General features: G+C 37.2%; 2 protein-coding genes across 2 annotated transcripts; both read left to right on the forward strand.

The window, feature by feature from the left end:
- The first annotated feature begins 730 nt into the window (after positions 1-730).
- LOC105787114 (uncharacterized) lies at positions 731-6,054 on the forward strand. Its single transcript, XM_052620498.1, is given in 8 exon segments — positions 731-1,055; positions 1,990-2,322; positions 2,325-2,537; positions 2,910-4,127; positions 4,242-4,566; positions 4,798-5,053; positions 5,150-5,366; positions 5,591-6,054. Coding segments are annotated over 8 exon segments (3,069 nt in total). The 5' UTR covers positions 731-983; the 3' UTR covers positions 6,026-6,054.
- A 3,957-nt stretch (positions 6,055-10,011) lies between these two features.
- On the forward strand, positions 10,012-18,643 carry LOC128035920 (uncharacterized). The gene is made up of 9 exons (XM_052626042.1): positions 10,012-10,181; positions 10,785-10,952; positions 11,068-11,607; positions 12,362-13,559; positions 13,895-14,242; positions 14,680-14,917; positions 14,996-17,721; positions 17,863-18,014; positions 18,130-18,643. Exons 1-9 carry the CDS (start codon positions 10,012-10,014, stop codon positions 18,419-18,421), a joined length of 5,832 nt encoding a protein of 1,943 aa, XP_052482002.1. The 3' UTR covers positions 18,422-18,643.
- Positions 18,644-19,391: the final 748 nt, after the last annotated feature.

The following is a 19,391-nucleotide window of genomic DNA, read 5'->3' on the forward strand; positions in this document are numbered from 1 at the left end:
AAGAAATTAGTTTAGGTACTAATTCTAACAAAAAAAATATTTAGGTACTAAAATGAGAAAATATATAGTTTAGGTACTAATTTTTTAAATGTAATTAGTGGTTTGATTAATAGAGGTACCAACTTGGAAAAAATGGTTTAAGTACTACTTGTGACAAAAATTTTTAAAAATTTTAAGTACCAATTTGTGAATTAAGCTTTTAGAAAAGTTGACATTTTTTTTGTATTTTTGGTCTTTATTTTGTATTTTAGAAATAAAAATATTATTTTTATTTTGGGAATTTGATATAATTTTTTATAACTTTCCTATTTTCTAACTTTTTTATTATATTTTTTCTATTTTCTAATTATTTTTCCATTTTCCTTATTTTTGAATTTATTAAAAAGAAATTAAGTGATTTTACATAGCGTGATCTTTTACTAATGCTTAAAGTGTCGAAAATTTTAAGTAATAAAAGAAAATTAAGTAGCAAAGTGATAATTGAGAGAAAGTTTGAGGGTAAGTGATGCATTTATCCAAATTTTTTGTTCAATATGTAATATTTCATATCGTGTGTATTGCAATAAATACTAAACATTTTCCAAAGGAAACAAAATACGAGATACGAAACGTGAGATCAGAGCGCTAAAGTAGAAGAAGAATGGTCGTCCTTTAAGGTTTCATCATTGTCATTTGGCGATATAAAAGCATGGCAATGGAAATGGCTTTCTATTTCTGTTGGTGATGTCGAATAAAGTGTGATAAAGCTTAGCTTGATAATGTATATTAGTGCTTGTACGGACAATTAACTTTCATATTTGATATATTCATCTTTCTTCGGAGCTAAGAAACCGTACACTTTCTGTTTGCTTTTTGTGGGTTTCTTTTGAAGGTTGAAAGTTGAAGTGAGCTTCTAATTGTGTATGTTTGCAACAGATATTCAGAGGAACGATAGGAGGTATAGGTTCAAGTGAGTAGAGTATTGAGTATTGATTAAAAAAGATATGGGTTTCATTGATATTGTGTTTCAATGGTCTCTTGAAGACATATTCAACGATAACCTTTATAAGGATCAGGTGGGTTTGCTTTGTTCTTCATCATAATCATCATCATCACCCTTGAATCTTTGGTTTTCTTTTTTTGTTAGACCTTATTTATGGGTTTTCTTTGCAGCTTTTGGAATATCCACTTTTATGGAAGTTGAAAATGATTGCTCTTATACTTAAAAATAGCTGTAGCAGTGAGCTGGAATAAACTTTCTTTGTGTGTGTGTGTGTGTGTGTGTGTGTGTTGCAGCCCTAGCCCATTTCTGCATTCTATATTGTGTACGTCTTGCTTTTAGTCGGTCATTGGCAGCTAGCTAAAAGTGGCATGTAGTTACGTAGGTAGTGAATCGAGTATAAGCCTTATGAAATTTTTGCTAACAAGGGAATTAGGAACTAATGGCAGCTAAAACACAATAACTTGTTATTTTCTTGCTATTAAACTCTTTTGAAATTTTACTAATAGAACTTTTTGTTACTATAGTTGTTGTGCACGTTATAAAATACCTCAGAACATTAAAAGCCCTTGAGTTGATCTTAAGCTTGTTTAGTTCAACCAGAGAGCTGAATAAAGATTGAACATAATAAATTTGTTGAATGGTTGAGCTTGGCTTCTAAAGGTTGAAATTTCCTTAAGTTCAAGATGAAAATGAAAAATCAGTTAAAAAAGCTGAAGTAAGTAGCTCATATATGCCTCATGTGTGTTAGTGCATTCTTTAACCTTAATTATGTAGTTTGATCTAATCAGTACCTTTAGGCCTTCCATTTGTTATGAATTTAGTCCTTGAGTTATTTATTTTGGAAAGCCATGGAAAACGATATAAGAGATTTGTTATTGCACTAGTCTCCAAAATGGTTGTCTGAATCAAAGGATTAAACTATTGCACCTTTTTCTTCTCTCTCTATTGTTAGTCTGTTGACTGTTATGGATTGATTTGATCTGTTTCAATTTGATCTCAATTGCTAGGTGGAAATAATTCCAGTTTCATTTCAGTCGGTGGAACAATATTTTGGGTCATATCTTTTGCCTTTGTTGGACGAGACACGCGCAGCATTGCGCTCATCTATGGAAGTTATAGCTAGAGCACCATACGCCGAAGTGACATATCTTAATGAGTCAAAGTCACGTGGAACATTGCTGCTTGATGTGAATGTTGATTACTGGAGAAACAGGTTCAGTGATCGTGAGAAGAAACCATACAAAACATTGCCTGGAGATGTTTTTGTCATAGCAAATGTGAAACCTGAAACTGCTTCTGATTTACAAAGGGTAGGAGGAAGAACCTGGATTTTTGCCCTAGTCACAAATATTCAAGAGATGATGATAAGGATAATAGCTCATCTACTTCCTTCAAAGTGAAAGTACTGGAAGACTTTGTTTCTAAAGATGAAGCGCAGAAATCACTATTTGTAGTTCATTTGACAAATCTAACCACAAACACACGAATATGGAGTGCACTGCACATGGAAAGAAACTTAAAGATTATCAAAGAGGTTTTGCACGCCGATTCCATGGTATGGTACCACAGTGCAAATATGTTTGAGATTTCCTTCTGTAAATGTGGCATTATACTGGATAATTTGCAATTGCTTTTCATCGTTAGTGACTGCTTATGATGCAAGTGGCTATGTTTATTAAGCATCATGCAACATGCTTATTCTTTGTGTTGACAAGTTGAGACCTTGCGTTTGTCCAGCACAATTAACGTACCATGAGTTTTGCATTTCATATTTTCCTTTTGGTTTACATGTGTTTCAATATAACCTCATAAACAGTTTCCATAAACTTATTGTTATTACTTGAGGACCATGTTTGAGGAATTTATTGTTGCTTTAATGGTATATATTCGCAGGAATGAATTTTGTTAAATATCATGTTGTATGTAGGTAGCAGAAAGCTGCAGTCTCTGTTCCTCAGATATTGGTGGAAACTGGAATGAGATTTTTCTGAAAAACTTGCTATCTAAACTGAATGAATCTCAAAAGAAGTCGCTTGTTGGTTGTCTCAACAAAATGTTGTGCAATCACAAGTCTCATGTGGAACTTATTTGGGGTCCACCAGGAACTGGGAAAACTAAAACTGTTAGTGTGCTGCTGTTTGCTCTGTTGAGGATGAAGTACAGAACACTTGCTTGCGCCCCGACAAATATTGCAATTACAGAAGTAGTTGCACGTGTCTTAAAGCTGGTAAAAGAAGCTAAGAAAGCATGCTCTGTAGCTGATGATCAGTTTTGTTCGTTGGGAGACATCCTCTTATTTGGCAGTAAAGAGAGACTTAAAGTTGATTCTGAGATTGAAGAAGTATTTCTGGATTATCGTGTAAAAAGGCTTACAGAGTGCTTTGGGCCACTAGGTTGGTGGCACTGCTTTACTTCAATGATTACTTTTCTTGAAGATTGTGTTCCTCAGTACCATATTTTCTTAGAAAATGAATCAACCAAAAAGCAGGAACATGCTAGTGAAGATGAAAACCAGGAGAAAGGATGTTGCAGTGAAACTGATGATAAGAAGGGGATACACAAATCATTTCTTGAATATGCAAGAGAAAGATTTGCCACTACTGCATTACCACTGAGAAGATGTGTGTCAATTTTACACACTCATATACCCAAAATCTACTTTCAGGCACATAATTTCAAAGACCTTGAAACTCTTTCAGGCCTGCTCAATTCATTAGATACATGCCTGTTTTTTGATGGTTTAGCTTCTGAAGAAGTGGAGGAGCTCCTTTTACGTTCAAAAGATGATAAATTGCTTCCCCAAAATCTTTGTGATCCATCTCGCTTGTTGTGCTCAATAAGAAGCCAGTGTCTTTCGGTTTTGAGAAGGCTCCGTGATTCTCTTGGTCAACTTAAACTGCCACGTGCAAGGAACAAAGATTCCTTAGTACAGTTCTGCTTTCAAACAGCTTCTTTATTCTTTTCCACTGCATGCAATTCTTATAAACTATATAAACTGAAAATGAAACCACTGAATGTGTTGGTAATAGATGAAGCAGCGCAGTTGAAAGAATGTGAATCAGCCATACCCATGCAACTGCCGGGTATTGTACATTCAATTCTTATTGGTGACGAATGGCAATTGCCTGCCACAGTTCAAAGCAATGTATGTAAATTATACTTGGTTTCTTGTCTTCTTTTATCTCTAAAATTCCTTTGCAAATTTCCCCTTCATTTATTTCCGAAAGCAACGTTATCAATTTGTATCTTTTCATTATAGGTTTCTAATGAAGCTGGCTTTGGAAGAAGTTTATTCCAAAGGTTGACTACTTTGGGTCATTCAAAGCACCTACTGAATATTCAGTACAGAATGCATCCATCAATCAGTTTATTTCCAAATGCGTGTTTCTATAATAAAAGGATCTTGGATGCAGCTGGTGTTAAGCATAAGAGTTACGAGAAACATTATCTTCCGTGGCCTATGTTTGGCCCCTATTCCTTTATAAATGTCTCTGGAAGAGAAGAAAAGGATGATGCTGGGAGTAGCCACAGAAATATGGTTGAGGTAGCCCTTGTGCAGAGATTGGTGCAAACTCTGTTCAAAGGTAATTATCTGGAGCTTAATTTGTAATGCTATAATATATATTTTTTAATATAATTTTGCTTATATCTGGATGATTAATTTTCTGCCCTTCGCTGCATTGCCTTAAAGGAGATGGTTCAATTTAAGGGCTAGATGAGGCCTTTCCAGTTCACTTTATATTAAAATCAGAACGCAATATTCATGTATTATTAGATTGACTTATTTTTGTTATATTGGTTGCTTTTTCATACAGCATGGAATAGCTCAAGAGAGAGGCTCAGCGTTGGCATAATTTCTCCCTATGCTGCTCAAGTTGTCGCGATTCAGGAGAAACTTGGTAGGAAATATGAGAAAACTGATGGCTTTGCAGTGAAGGTGAAGTCAGTTGATGGGTTCCAGGGTGGTGAAGAAGATATTATAATAATATCAACTGTGAGATCCAATAGTTCAGGAGCACTTGGTTTTGTATCCAATGCTCAAAGAACTAATGTTGCTCTTACGAGGGCTAGGTATTTCCTTGGATTAACCTTTTTTTATATCTCTCCAGTTTCTGCACTGCTGTGATAAGTTGCAATATAGTACATGTTTTTTTTTTGCTTTCTCAGGCACTGCCTCTGGATTTTGGGGGATGGAAGAACACTGGCCAAACATGAATCTGTTTGGCAGGGTTTAGTTCATGATGCAAAGATGCGTCATTGTTTCTTTAATGCTGATGAAGAAAAGGGATTGGCTAAAGCTATATTTGATGCCAGGAAAGAGTTTGGTCAGCTTGATGACTTGCTTAATCCCGATAGTGTTCTATTCAAGAATGCCAGGTGGAAGGTTGTAACTTATACTGGTTAAAACTTGTTATCATGCTAGGTCTATCAAGTTATTTTTGTTGGCATGAAATCATGTTTGAATTTTGTAAGTTTGGCATGAATTTTTTTTATCGAAGCTAACAGTGACATGATTTATCCTTATTTTAGTTGACGAGATTGCATTAGATACTATGACATTTTACACTTAGTGGTGAATTATTTTATTTTCATTTTCTATGACTTCAGGTTCTTTTCAGTGATAACTTCAGAAAGTCATTTGGGAAGGTGAAATCTGCCCAGACTCAGAAATCAGTTTTAAACCTTCTGTTAAAACTTTCCTGCGGCTGGCGGCCTAAGAACAGAAATGTGGATTTAATTTGTGAAAGCTCTTCTATGGTCTTGAAACAATTTAAGTTTGAAGGTCTTTATATTGTCTGCTCAATTGATGTAGTGAAGGAACAGAGGTACACTCAAGTATTGAAGGCTTGGGATCTTTTGCCATTAGAGGATATTGTTGGAACAATGGCAGCAGCAAAAAGAAACAGAAGTTGCAAAACAGAATTTGCAAAACTGAAGCAAGAAGTATCGAAGCAAAAAAGAACAAGCAAAGCAAAAACAGTGAACAAAATGAATATTCAGCAATTTGTAACTGAACACTACTATCTTTCATTCAAAATTTGAATATATAAAAGAGTTACAAATTTGATTCATTTGACAGTTACCTAATGACATAACTGCTCCCACTTAAACTAAACTAATACAAGCTTAAGTCAAATACAAAATAAGCTGACATATCAGCTTTTACATCATCAATCCAATCACAAACTTAATCCAACTAACTTTGGAAAATAGTTAAAGTTGAACTAAACTAAGTTACAAAAGAACAAAACATCCAAAGTTGATTGCTTCATCTGGTTCAGCTTCAGTCTTGCACACCAAGCTCGACAGCCAACCATGCTGCTGGCCACATGTTGCTTTGCAGTCCAGCTTTCAACACTCCTCCTTGGACTGTAAGCAACACATACCAATTCCATTTCTCAATACATCAAACCTAGCAGCTCCTAAGGGCTTAGTCAGCATATCAGCTAATTGTGCCCCTGAGCTACAATGAACAAGGCTGATCTCTTTTGTTTGTTCAGCCTCTCGAACAAAGTGTAACTTTATCTTAAAATGTTTAGTTTTCCCATGAAACACAGGGTTCTTAGCTATAGCAACTGCTGATTGATTGTCCACCCAAATTTCAGTTGCTTCAGCTTGTGTTTCATTAAGGTCCTGAAGCAATTTCCTGAGCCAAATGGCTCGATTGATCTTCTTGCAATGCAATGTACTCGCTTCAGTGTGGATCGAGCAAAGCTTGTTGCTTTTTGAACTCCAGCAAAACATCCCCGATCCAAGTGTAAAGAAGTATCCTGAGGTACTCTTCATGTCATCAAGGGATCCTGCCCAGTCACTGTCAGAGTAGCCTTCTAGTTTCAGTTCCTTTCCACTTCCAAACATTACACCAAAGTTAGCTGTGCCTTTGATGTATCTAAGAACCCTTTTGGCAGCCTTCAAATGCGCCTCATTACAGCAATGCATGAACCTTGATAGCAGACTAACACCAAACATAATGTCTGGCCTAGTTGCTGTTAGATACAACAAGCAACCTATTAGGCTTCGATAATGCCTCTCATCAACCCTTTGCTGATCACCATTGCTTGTCAATTTTTCACCTTGGGCCACAGGTGTGCTGACTGCTTTACAGTTATGCATGCAAAATTTGTCTAGGATCTTCAAAGCAAATGAGTGTTGGCTGATGAAGATACCTCGATCAGACTGGTGAACCTCCATGCCAAGGAAGTAAGTCATGATCCCCAAGTCTGTCATCTCAAACACTTGCTGCATTTGGACCTTGAACTCATCAATGAGCTCAACTTTGCTCCCTGTCACTAACAAGTCATCCACATACAAGGAGATAATCAGCAATGTTTCAAATTCTGACCTCTTAACATACATAGTAGGTTCACTAAGGCTCTTCACAAATCCAAGCTTGGTCAGATAAGCATCAACTCTGTCATACCAGGCCCTTGGTGCCTGTTTCAGGCCATAGAGGGCCTTTCTTAACTTGTACACTTTGTCTTTATGTCTAGCAACTTCAAAACCTTCAGGTTGCTCAATGAAGATCTCCTCCTTGAGAAAACCATTTAGGAATGCTGATTTGACATCCAATTGGTGAACTCTCCACTGTTTCTGAGCTGCTAAAGCAAACAGCAGCTTAATTGTATCCAGTCTTGCTACTGGAGCAAAGGTCTCCAAGTAGTCCACACCATACTGCTGACTGTAGCCCTTCACCACAAGCCTGGCCTTGTGCTTGTTCAGTGAGCCATCAGCATTGTACTTGGTCCGGTACACCCATTTAACTCCAATGACCTTCTTGTGTTCTGGTCTGGTTACCAACTCCCAAGTCTGATTTTTGTTGATCATTTCTAACTCATCTTCCATAGCTTTCATCCAGCTTCTGTCCTTGGCAGCCTCTTCAAAGTCTGAGGGCTCAATCACAGCAACATTGCACCTCTGATAGACATCAGCCAAAGTCCTGGTGCCCCTCACTGGTATGTCATCTACAGCATCTTCACTTGGTCCCTCTTCTATAGGTTCATCAACCAAGTCCAACTGGTCCATTTCAGACATGTCAGCTTCAACACCATTCCAATTCCACACTTTTTCTTCATCAAACTTTACATCTCTGCTGACTAAGACCTTCTTTGCTGTAGGATCATACACTCTATAACCCTTCTTGTTGCTGCTATAGCCAACAAAGATTCCTGGAGTAGCCCTGCTCTCAAGCTTGGTCCTCTTCTCTACTGGAATAAGAGCATAACATATACAACCAAACACTTTTAAATGTGTTACCATAGGTTTGACTCCATGCCAAGCCTCAAAAGGTGTTTTATCCTTGACTGCTCGAGTTGGCAGTCTATTGAGCAGATACACTGAGGTGTTGACTGCCTCAGCCCAAAACTGGCTTGGAAGCTTGCCTTGAAATAATAGACACCTAGACATATTTAGCACAGTCCTATTTTTCCTCTCACAGACTCCATTCTGTTGAGGAGTATAGACTGTTGTGAGCTGATGGTGAATTCCAGCACTATCACAAAGCTTCTGAAATCTCTCAGACACATATTCAGAGCCATTATCAGTCCTCAAGGCTCTAATTTTACAGCCTGACTGATTTTCAGCATATGCCTTGAATTTGCAGAAGGCCTCAAACACTTCTGACTTTTGCTTCAAGAAGTAGACCCAGCACAACCTTGTTAAATCATCTATAAACAGGGCAAAGTACCTGTTCTCACTGATTGAAGGTGTTCTCATAGGGCCACAAACATCAGAGTGCACCAATTCGAGCTTGTTCTGAGCTCTCCAAGCACTGTCAGCAGAAAAAGGCAGTCTAGCCTGCTTACCAAGCTGACATATTTCACAAACATTCCCACTAACTTCAATTTTTGAAATGTCATCAACCAAATTCAGCCTATGTAGTAGATCGATGGATCTGAAATTTGCATGGCCTAGTCTCCTATGCCACAAGTCAGTTCTTTCAACAAGGCTGGTGTATGCCTTTCTTTCTATTTGGCTAACATCCAGCATGAAGCACCTATCAGTCATAGAGACAGTGACTAACTCCAGACCATTCATGTCTTGAACAATACAGCAACCATCCTTAAAAACCAATGTATAGCCCTTTTCAACTAATTGGCCAACACTAAGCAGATTCTGGTCTAAGTCAGGTACAAAAAACACATCTGAGATCAGCTTATTACCTGAACCAGTGCTAATCAACACATTGCCCTTGCCTTTAGCCTCAATCAGCCTGCCATCTCCAATTCTAATCCTCGAGTGGAAGCTTCTGTCTAGGCCCTTGAACAGCTTCTCATCTGCAGCCATATGGTGTGAGCAACCACTGTCTAGTAGCCAATCATTCTTGGCCTTGGTTGTGCCAACAAAACAAGTTCTTTGTGAACACATGCTCCTCCTGAGTTTGAATGTCCTCAGCAGGTCTAGCTTGTTGCAGAGCAGCTTCCCTTGGTTTGCCCTTGCACACCTTCTCCACATGGCCAAACTGCTTACACTTTCTACACTGAATATCTGGCCTAAACCAGCAATACTTTTCTGAATGTGTTGTCTTCTTGCAATGAACACATGGTGGGAACACCCTTTTTGCTTCATCTCTTCCTGACTTGACCCTTTTGTTGTGCCAAGGCTTCTTGCCTTTTGCAATCACACTCGAGCCTTCACTGGCTTTAGCCTGGAAAGCAGCTTCAGGATTCTCCTCCTGCCTATTTGCCCTCCTTTGTTCAAGTGCATACTAGGGAGTTTATCAGCTCAGACAATGAAATGGCTGATAAATCCCTCGAGTCCTCAAGTGAAGAGATTTTTGACTCAAATTTCTCAGGGAGAGTTGTAATGACTTTTTCAACAACTCTGCTCTCTGTGAAGTCCACTCCCAGGAGCCTAATGCTGTTGACAATGGCCATTATCCCTGTCGAGTAATCGCTTGATGGTCTCGAGACTCCTCATCTTCAAATTTTCAAAGTCTCTCCGAGGTTGATCACCTGCTGTTGCCTTGTCTTGTCGGTCCCCATGAACTCCTCCTTGACTTGTCCCAAGCACGCTTAGGTGTGTCACATGCCATGATACGTGTGAATATCACATCGACACTCCACTCAGAGACAGGCCATAGCCTTGTGCTTCTTAGCTCGTTCCTCAAGATGTTGCCTCATCGTGCAATAGTGGGATTGGCTCTCAATGGAGGTGGTTCAAGATCATTCTCGATCACACTCCGGAGATCATGTGCACGGAGGTAAGTTTTCATTTTAACTATCCAAATGTGATAGTTTTCTCCAGTGAACACAGATGGAGGTGGTGGAGTGAAACTCATCCTGCTAGATCGAATCCAGATGCTTCGATCTTACCAAATTTTGAACTTCTTTGTTGGTTTTGATTTAAACACAACAGATTGCATACAAAGCCCCTCAAAGACTCGGGCTCATGATACCATTTGTTGGAACAATGGCGTGAAAAAAGAAGCGAAGTTGCAAAATGTAATTTGCAAAACTGAAGCAAGAAGTATCAAGCAAAAAGAACAAGCAAAGCAAAAAGCAGTGAACAAAATGAATATTCAGCAATTTGTAACTGAACACTACTATCTTTCATTCAAAATTTGAATATATAAAAGAGTTACAAATTTGATTCATTTGACAGTTACCTAATGACATAACTGCTCCCACTTAAACTAAACTAATACAAGCTTAAGTCAAATACAAAATAAGCTGACATATCAGCTTTTACATCATCAATCCAATCACAAACTTAATCCAACTAACTTTGGAAAATAGTTAAAGTTGAACTAAACTAAGTTACAAAAGAACAAAACATCCAAAGTTGATTGCTTCATCTGGTTCAGCTTCAGTCTTGCACACCAAGCTCGACAGCCAACCATGCTGCTGGCCACATGTTGCTTTGCAGTCCAGCTTTCAACAGATATTATGAGGCTGGTTAAGCGCCTTGATGGCATCTTCAAAATGTATACAGATGATTTTATCCGTCATTGCAATGAGAAATATCTGGAGGGGTAAGGACCATAATGGTAGTTCTAACATGTAAATATGAAATTTGCCTTTCTTGAATATGATTATTATGTCTTATATGCAGTAATTCTTAACTTTTCTTCTTTTTTATTTATTTAGGGATTTGGAAGTTCCGAAAACTTGGACAACCTCATTTGGTAGTGTCAAGTTTAAAACTTTAAGCCAAGATGAAATAAAAAACAGTTCACGTGGTAGTAGTGCTTCAGATGATAGATGTTACTTAGAGAACTCAAAAGTCAGTGAGAGCTTACTGCTGATGAAGTTCTACTCTTTATCATCGGGTGTTGTGAGCCACCTTCTCTTTGATCATGATGGAAGAGAACCAGAACTTCCATTCGAGGTGACAGACCATGAACGTGATATAATTTTATTCCCAAGAAGCACTTTTATATTAGGCAGGTCAGGCACCGGGAAGACTACTGTGCTGACTATGAAGTTGTTTAAGCAAGAGCAACTGCACCTGTTAGCAACTGAAGGTTTTGATGCAGTTAACACAAATAGGGTTAGTGATGTCTGTCTGGCAAACAGAAATATGGGTGGTGTTGGAGGTACTGAAGCAACTCCATTGCGCCAGCTTTTTGTCACAGTCAGTCCTAAACTTTGTTATGCGGTGAAAAATCATGTTCTTCAATTGAAAAGGTGTGTTGGATAATGAGATAAAGCGCTAGCTTAATGGTAGTATGAATACCTTTGAAATTATAGTTGGCACAGAAAAAAAATATAATATTTTGGATATATAACATGGTTTACCGCAGTGATAAAATGATAGGCTTAGACCTTATGAAGTCTGAACTCTAAGTCCTACCACCCTTTTATGTTTTATTGCAATGAAACCTTTTTCTTAAAATTTATTTTCTAATATTTTGGAAATGTCCTGTCATGTTTGTGGTTAAATCATAGCATTTGCATGTTTCACGAAGTGCTTCCTTTTAGGGTAGAAAATCAAATTAACTTTTTTTAAAGAATTCAGTAAATGTAATTGATGATCAGAGCATCATATATAGACCCTAGAGTGGAAAACAGAACTTCGATGTCTTGCTATGTAAAAGCTGAAAATCTTGCATCTTCTCTTTGAATTTTGGAACAAAACAAATCATTGAAAAGATTTTTGTCTAAAATTGTTGGCAACTCTTCTCTATTGTATAATCCTGAAAAGTGTTTTCTGACTTTTCAGTTTTCGAATCTATGAAGGTCTTTTGACTACGTTTAACGAATTCTGCTTTCCTATGGTAAAGTGTAGAGGTTTCTTTGTTACTGTTCACATGGTTTGTTATTTTGTTGACTTCCATGTAAATTAATTTGATTAACTTTTCTTTTAATTAGCGCTCCGGTTAGGGTACTTTATTTAGATGCATGTATTTGTTTTCCTGGTTTAACAATCCTTGTTGTTCAGGTTTGTCAGCGGTGGAAACTTTTCTCTAGAGGGTGCTTTTCAAGATGTTGATGATACTGATGGTGCAGCACAGTTCAAGGATATTCCAGATTCATTTGTGGATATTCTTCCCAAGGCATACCCACTTGTCATAACTTTGCAAAAGTTTCTGATTATGCTTGATGGAACAATGGGCAACTCATTCTTTGAGAAATTCTATGATGCCAGGGAGCTATCAAATATGGAAGTTGTAACTGCTCCAACCTTGGTACGAAATTGTATAAGAACAAAGGAGATAACCTATGAGAAGTTTTGTTCAATTTATTGGCCTCATTTTAATGCTAACCTGACAAATAAGCTTGACTCATCCAGAGTCTTCACAGAGATAATGTCTCATATAAAAGGAGGCTTGAGATCAGGGAATTCCTATGATGGTAGACTCAATGCGGAGGATTATGTAAAACTATCTGAGGGTCGGGCGTCTGCCTTAAGTTCACATGAGAGGCAAATGATATATGATATTTTTCAAGATTACGAAAAAATGAAAGGAGAAAATGGTGAGTTTGATATGGCTGATGTTGTGGTTGATCTCCATGATAGACTTCAAAATGAAAGGTATGAGGGTGACATCATGGATTTTGTTTATATCGATGAGGTGCAAGATCTTACAATGAGGCAGATTGCTCTTTTCAAACATGTTTGCAAAAATGTAAGTGAAGGCTTTGTTTTCTGTGGGGATACAGCACAAACTATTGCCAGGGGTATTGATTTTAGGTTTGAAGATATACGATCCCTTTTCTACAATGAGTTTGTTTTGGAATCAAAATGTGAAACAAATCATGGGAAAAAGGAGAAGGGTCAAATATCTAAAAATTTCCACTTAAGCCAGAATTTTCGTACTCATGATGGCGTCCTGAGGTTAGCGCAGAGTATCATTGATCTTCTTTACCATTTCTTTCCTTCATTTGTTGATATTTTATGCCCTGAAACTAGTCTTATTTATGGGGAAGCCCCAATTTGGCTTGAATCTGACAACGAAGACAATGTAGTTGCCAAAATATTCACAAACAGTGGTAATGCCAGGGCACATATGGTTGGATTTGGAGCAGAGCAGGTCATATTAGTACGTGATGATCCTGCCAAGAATGAAATTTTAAAGTATGTTGGCAAGCAAGCTCTTGTTCTGACCATAGTGGAATGCAAAGGATTAGAGTTTCAGGTATTTCGGGTTTAGTAAATATCCTTGTTTTCTATCATCCTATTATCTGCTAGTTTATGCATGTCAGTGTTTGTATTTACTAGAAATGCTCATTGATAGTTTTGTGTTGTCTAGCTAATGTTTTCTTTCTCGAAAGTTCAGAACCTAAGCTCAAGTTGGCTGGCTTGGCTTTGACCAAAAAATATATATATATGTTTAGCATTTGTATTTACTAATTGATCGGGTCTGCATGCATCTTAGTGGAGCCTTTTTCACGTCTTCCTAGTCTTTGTTTCAGAAGATGTCAAAATGATTTGTCCATGTTATGATTAGTTTTGTACATGACATTTCTGTAGGATGTATTATTGTACAACTTTTTCGGTTCATCACCTTTAAAGAATCAGTGGAGAGTTGTATATGAATTCATGAAGGAGCAAGGCTTACTTGATGCCAGTTGTCCATCCCCAAGTTTCAAACAGGCAAAACACAACATTATGTGCTCTGAATTGAAGCAGTTATATGTTGCCATCACCCGCACAAGGCAAAGGCTGTGGATTTGTGAAAATGTCAAAGAGTTTTCCGAGCCGGTGTTCAATTACTGGAAAAGGAAGTGCCTTGTTCAAGTTAGGAAGCTGGATGATTCTCTTGCACAAGCAATGCAAGTAGCAAGTAGTTCAGAAGAGTGGAAGTCACGTGGTTATAAGGTTTGTTGTTTCTTGCTTTAAGAAGGTGTTCTACAACTCATCTGGTTGTTCTAGTCAGATAAATCTTATTTGTAAATTCAATTTGTTAAAAATAGAATGTCGATAATGGCAAGAAAAGAGAGAGAAATAGAACAAACAGATTTTAAGTGGAAACCCTCTTAGGAAAAAACCATGGACAGAGGAGAAGAAAATTTACTATGTCGAATTCGAATGATTATAAGGAATATAGACTGCTAGGTTTAGAAAACCTTATTCTAATCAACATCTAATAGAATAAGAATTTGGGTCACAACTCTAACACAATTAATTTAATTGTATTAATAATCTATTGTTAATATTTTTCATACATGATCCAAGTTATATCCTGCTATTTTCCAAAGAATTGATCTTTGTGCAAATCTAACTACTCTTTTCTCCCACTAATTTGTGTCCTGCAGCTGTTGCATCAGGATAACTATGAGATGGCAACAATATGCTTCGAAAGAGCAAATGATACATATGGGGAAAAACTAGCTAAGGCCCTTGGACTTAGGGCAAATGCTGACCGATTGCATGGATCAAATCCCGAAATGGCTTCTATTGCCAGGAGGCAGGCTGCTGATATTTTTGATTCCATTGGCAAGGCTGAGCGTGCTGCAGAGTGCTTTTACATGTTAAAGGAGTATGAAAGAGCGGGTACAATTTCATTTTCCCTCTTTGTACCTAGTTTATACCAGGATTTATGATTCTGAAAGTATTGTTTTGAAAATGCAGGTCAGATTTATTTGGAAAAATGTGGGGAATCTGCTCTGGAGAGAGCAGCAGAATGTTTTGTTCTTGCTGGATGTTACATTACTGCAGCAGAGGTGTATGCAAAAGGCAACTATATCTCAAAATGCCTGTCTGTTTGTACGAAAGGAAAACTCTTTGATATGGGATTGCAATACATTCAATACTGGAAACAACATGCAAAAGCAGATGAAGAAATGGTCCAAAGAAGTAAGGATTTGGAGGAGCTTAAGCAAACGTTCCTGGAGAACTGTGCCCGTCATTATCATGAGATTAATGATAAGAGAGCAATGATCAATTATGTCCGAGCGTTTGATTCCGTGAATTCAAGACGACAATTCTTGCAGTCCTTAGAATGCCTCGATGAGCTCCTATCATTGGAAGAAGAATCAGGGAACTTCTTGGAGGCAGCAAATATTGCTAAGTTGAGAGGTGACCTTCTGCTTGCTGCTGATCTGCTTGGGAAGGGTGCACAATATGAGGAGGCTGTGCATCTTATTCTCTGGTTTGTGTTCGCTAACTCTCTTTGGTTAGCTGGGAGCACAGGGTGGCCGTTAAAGCAGTTTAAAGAGAAAGAAAACCTTCTATCAAAAGCTAAGTCATTTGCGAAGAATTTGTCACGCTGGTTTTATGGGCTTGTTTGTTCAGAGGCTGACATTTTATTGAACAAGCCAAGCAACTTGTTCTTGATGAAACAATATTTAAGTGCTTCTCAGATGCACAAGAGTACCCGAGGTGAAATGTTAGTTGCTCGAATAATTCTAGATCATCACCTTCATTTAAATATATCGAATTATGAATGGATAGATGAATTGGTCTTTGATCTAGCAAGCTATTCAGAAGAGCAAATTTATAATAACAGGGTTTCCAGCGAGACACTGGTCTACTTTTGGAATTTCTGGAAGGATAAAATTTTGAAGATATTCGAGTATCTTGAGCATGCTGAAAACCAATATGGAACTAATGATTCTAGAAGATATGGAGATTTCTGCTTGAATTATTTTGGTGTATGGAGACAATTTAACAATCTGAATCCTATCTATCTTCTGAATTCTGACGCTGAATGGCTGAGAAAACTGGAGAACAAACATGTTTGCAGAAACCAGAAGCAGGTTTCTATTTCAATCCATCAATTTGTCTCAGCTGCAAGGAGTTATTGGTGTTCAGAATTGTTCTCTGTTGGCCTGCAAGTCTTGAAAATGCTTGAGCTACTCTATAATTTCTCACACCGGAATTCTTTGTCATCTTTTAATCAAAGCAGGTCTCTTACTCATATCTATGAGGTTGCAAGTTTTCTGTTGAATTCCAAGTTTCTGAACAGCCAGCATGCAGAAAAGGATTTGATGAAGTTCGTCAACCTGTCAACAAAGCACTTCTTTGGCTATATATTTCCTCTTGATTGGCGAGAATCATTGAGAGAAAACATGATTTCTCTTAGAGAAACTGAAATCTCAAGGAAGTTACTTGAAGAACTTATATTGCAAAGTACCGGATCAAAATGTAATAGCTTGTCATATGGGAAAATTGGAAAGGTGGCGTTGATAATTCTTGGATCTGGTGAGCTTACTACTGAATTTTTTGTGAAGATTTTTGAATGTTTACACTGGAATAGACCATGGAAGAACTTCATTGTGAATCTGAAAGAGGATAGAGGTTCTCCTACATTTTCTACGACTGACAATATCAGTGAATTTATTGGGGAGAATAGAAGCTCAGGAACTACAACTGAATCTGCTGCTTGTCATATCAAACAAACTGGGAGTATTGAGCCAGTTATTTTGAAGTTCCACGAAGCTTTACAAGATACGTATAAAGTAAACTGGAGGAAAATATCTGATTATATGTCACCGGTTTGTTTCTTGTATCTGGTTGAGCGCCATCTAATGTTGTTATCCTTCGTCAACGGATGCTTCTTCTCTACAAAGACGACATTTGTGGAATGGGTTGTATACCTGGATGGGAGACCCAGCTTAACTTCCAGTTTTGTGGCTGTTGATAAACAATCCTTGGAAGACATTGTTAAATTTGTAATTGACATGGTTCGGCAGTTCCTGTTTTGTAAGAGAGAGACCATAGATTGGATCAAGAAGTCTGGTATAGCTGTGAAGGAGTACCATTCACTGCTGGTTTTGCGATTGGTTCTCATTACATGTCTTCTTCATTTGAACTTTGGCAAGGGCCTTGATTTACTTTTTGACTTGCTGGGCCAAAAGAATATTACAGAACTACTCCCCTGGGAGTTTTATGATGCTCTTCGGAGAAGGCGGAGAAATAATCGTCTGAATATTGATGTGAATCTGCTTGCTAATGCATTTAAGAAAATTGGAAACCCTCTGGTAATAGTGAGCATGCATGGAAACTGTCCTAAATTTGGATGCAAAGATGCTATATTTGTAGATATGAGGCTCAACGCATGCAAGGAGGAATTATTGAGAATTTTGTTCCCTAAAACTGGATGTTCTCAATATCAAACTGCTGGTTTCTCTTGTGAAGAACTTCTTCCAGCCAATTACAATGAAGGGACGAGCTCAGAGGTTGTTCCGTTTTCAAGCTCGGTTTCTCTGTCAGATCAAGACTTGAATACTCAGAATCAAAATGTTGGTGATCTGCAGTTTAACCATGACCGTTTTTGGGAAATTATTGAAGCATTAACGGCGGTGGATGGTATCAAAGATCTAAGGACCTTTATCTCGTATGCTTCAACACTGATGGTAATGATTATATGCATGTTACTAAATAACCTCAGATGTCTTGCTGCTTTTTCCATGTATTTTATATTTCTAGTATTATTTCACTGTTATGATCTTTCTTATTGTTTTTTTTTGTTTGTTTATCATCACCGTTTTCTGTAGGTGTTTGTAGGAAAACTTGTTTCCATCATCGATGCTGGAACAAAAGAATATTTGCTGAAGAAACCTGCAGGTGGTGAAGACGACGACTTTTCAAGGGATGCAATGAGCGTGCTCAATCTAATGAATCAACTGCATAGTGAACTAGAACCGAGGTTGGTATCGTGCATTACTTTTCCAGTTGTAGTTGAAAGATGTCAATTTACATGACATGATTAGTGAAGCATATTTCCTTACAAGTTCCCGCTGCTTTCTCCATTTCCTTTTCAGTAAGCTGAAACTTGAATGTAGCGTTCCAATAATTGGTGCCCTTTGCGAGGAGCTGCGTTCAGGGTGGTCTATAATGATGCCTCTCCTGCAGCAGCAAGGCTACTTGGTAAAAGACGACAACCATGCATCTGAAGAATCTGGTGATCATTGTGATGTCGAAGAGAGTATAAGGCTGAGGAATGTAGTAAGGGTAAGAAGCCAGCTTCAGCAACTACTTTCAATTCCAAACCCCAAGGGAACAGTAAATCTAAGGAAAACAAGAAGAGTCGAGGCCGAAATCGAAAGTAGATAAACATTCCTAAAATTCAGACCTTCGTTTTAACTTGATGGTTGAAAGTAAATGATAGAAGTTCTGGGATGACTTGAAAGCTCATCTATCTACTTGATATTGAAATCTGTAGTCTGAATTGGGTTTGCATTCTGTTTTTTGAACTGCAACCTTTCTGAAAATCTCGGCAGATTCCCAACTTTATGGCCTAAACATATGGCCACCTTTCTCATAACTGATCCAGCTAATGAGAGCAAAATAATAAGAAGAAGAAGAATAGTAAAACCAAGCTAGTTGAGCTTGTTATTGAACCCCAAAACACTAGAGTCTGGAAGCAACTTATTCCTTTAAAAAAGAAGGCCCCACCATCTCCACTGAATTAAAAATATTATATATTTTTTATGGGTAATTATTTGTTATATAAGTGGTGGACAAACGAGTTAAATGTCATTTTTTTAAAGGGTAAATTATGTTCATGGGTATAAAATTTTAATCATATTTGAGGAATTAAAACTTATCAATCTAGGGTACGTTTGGTTCAGTGTAATGGAATAGATTGAATAGAGCTGTAATCAGTAATTCAATTGTTTGGTTGAATGAGATGAAATAGAACTGTAAGTGTAATAGTATTCTTGTGTTTGATTGAATTGAATGATGTTATAATAGCATAAGGAAAAAAAACTAAAATGACTAGAATACTTTTAGCGAATTTTTTAGATGTATAATTATTGCTATTGTTATTAAATTTTAATAAGATTATTATTAAAAATAATTTAATAAAATAATAAATAATTTAACCATATTTTAACATAATTATTATTAAATATAATTTAATAAAATAATATATATAATTTAATAAAATTCTTAATATAATTATTATATGAATTAAAAATCATAATATATAATACTATAAAAATAATATATAATCTACTTTATTATTTTTAAACGCAATACAATTTAATGTGCTAAAATATCATTAGTGAAACAAATAATT

Source organism: Gossypium raimondii, chromosome 1 (assembly GCF_025698545.1).
Source record: "Gossypium raimondii isolate GPD5lz chromosome 1, ASM2569854v1, whole genome shotgun sequence".
NCBI classification, from domain to species: domain Eukaryota; kingdom Viridiplantae; phylum Streptophyta; class Magnoliopsida; order Malvales; family Malvaceae; genus Gossypium; species Gossypium raimondii.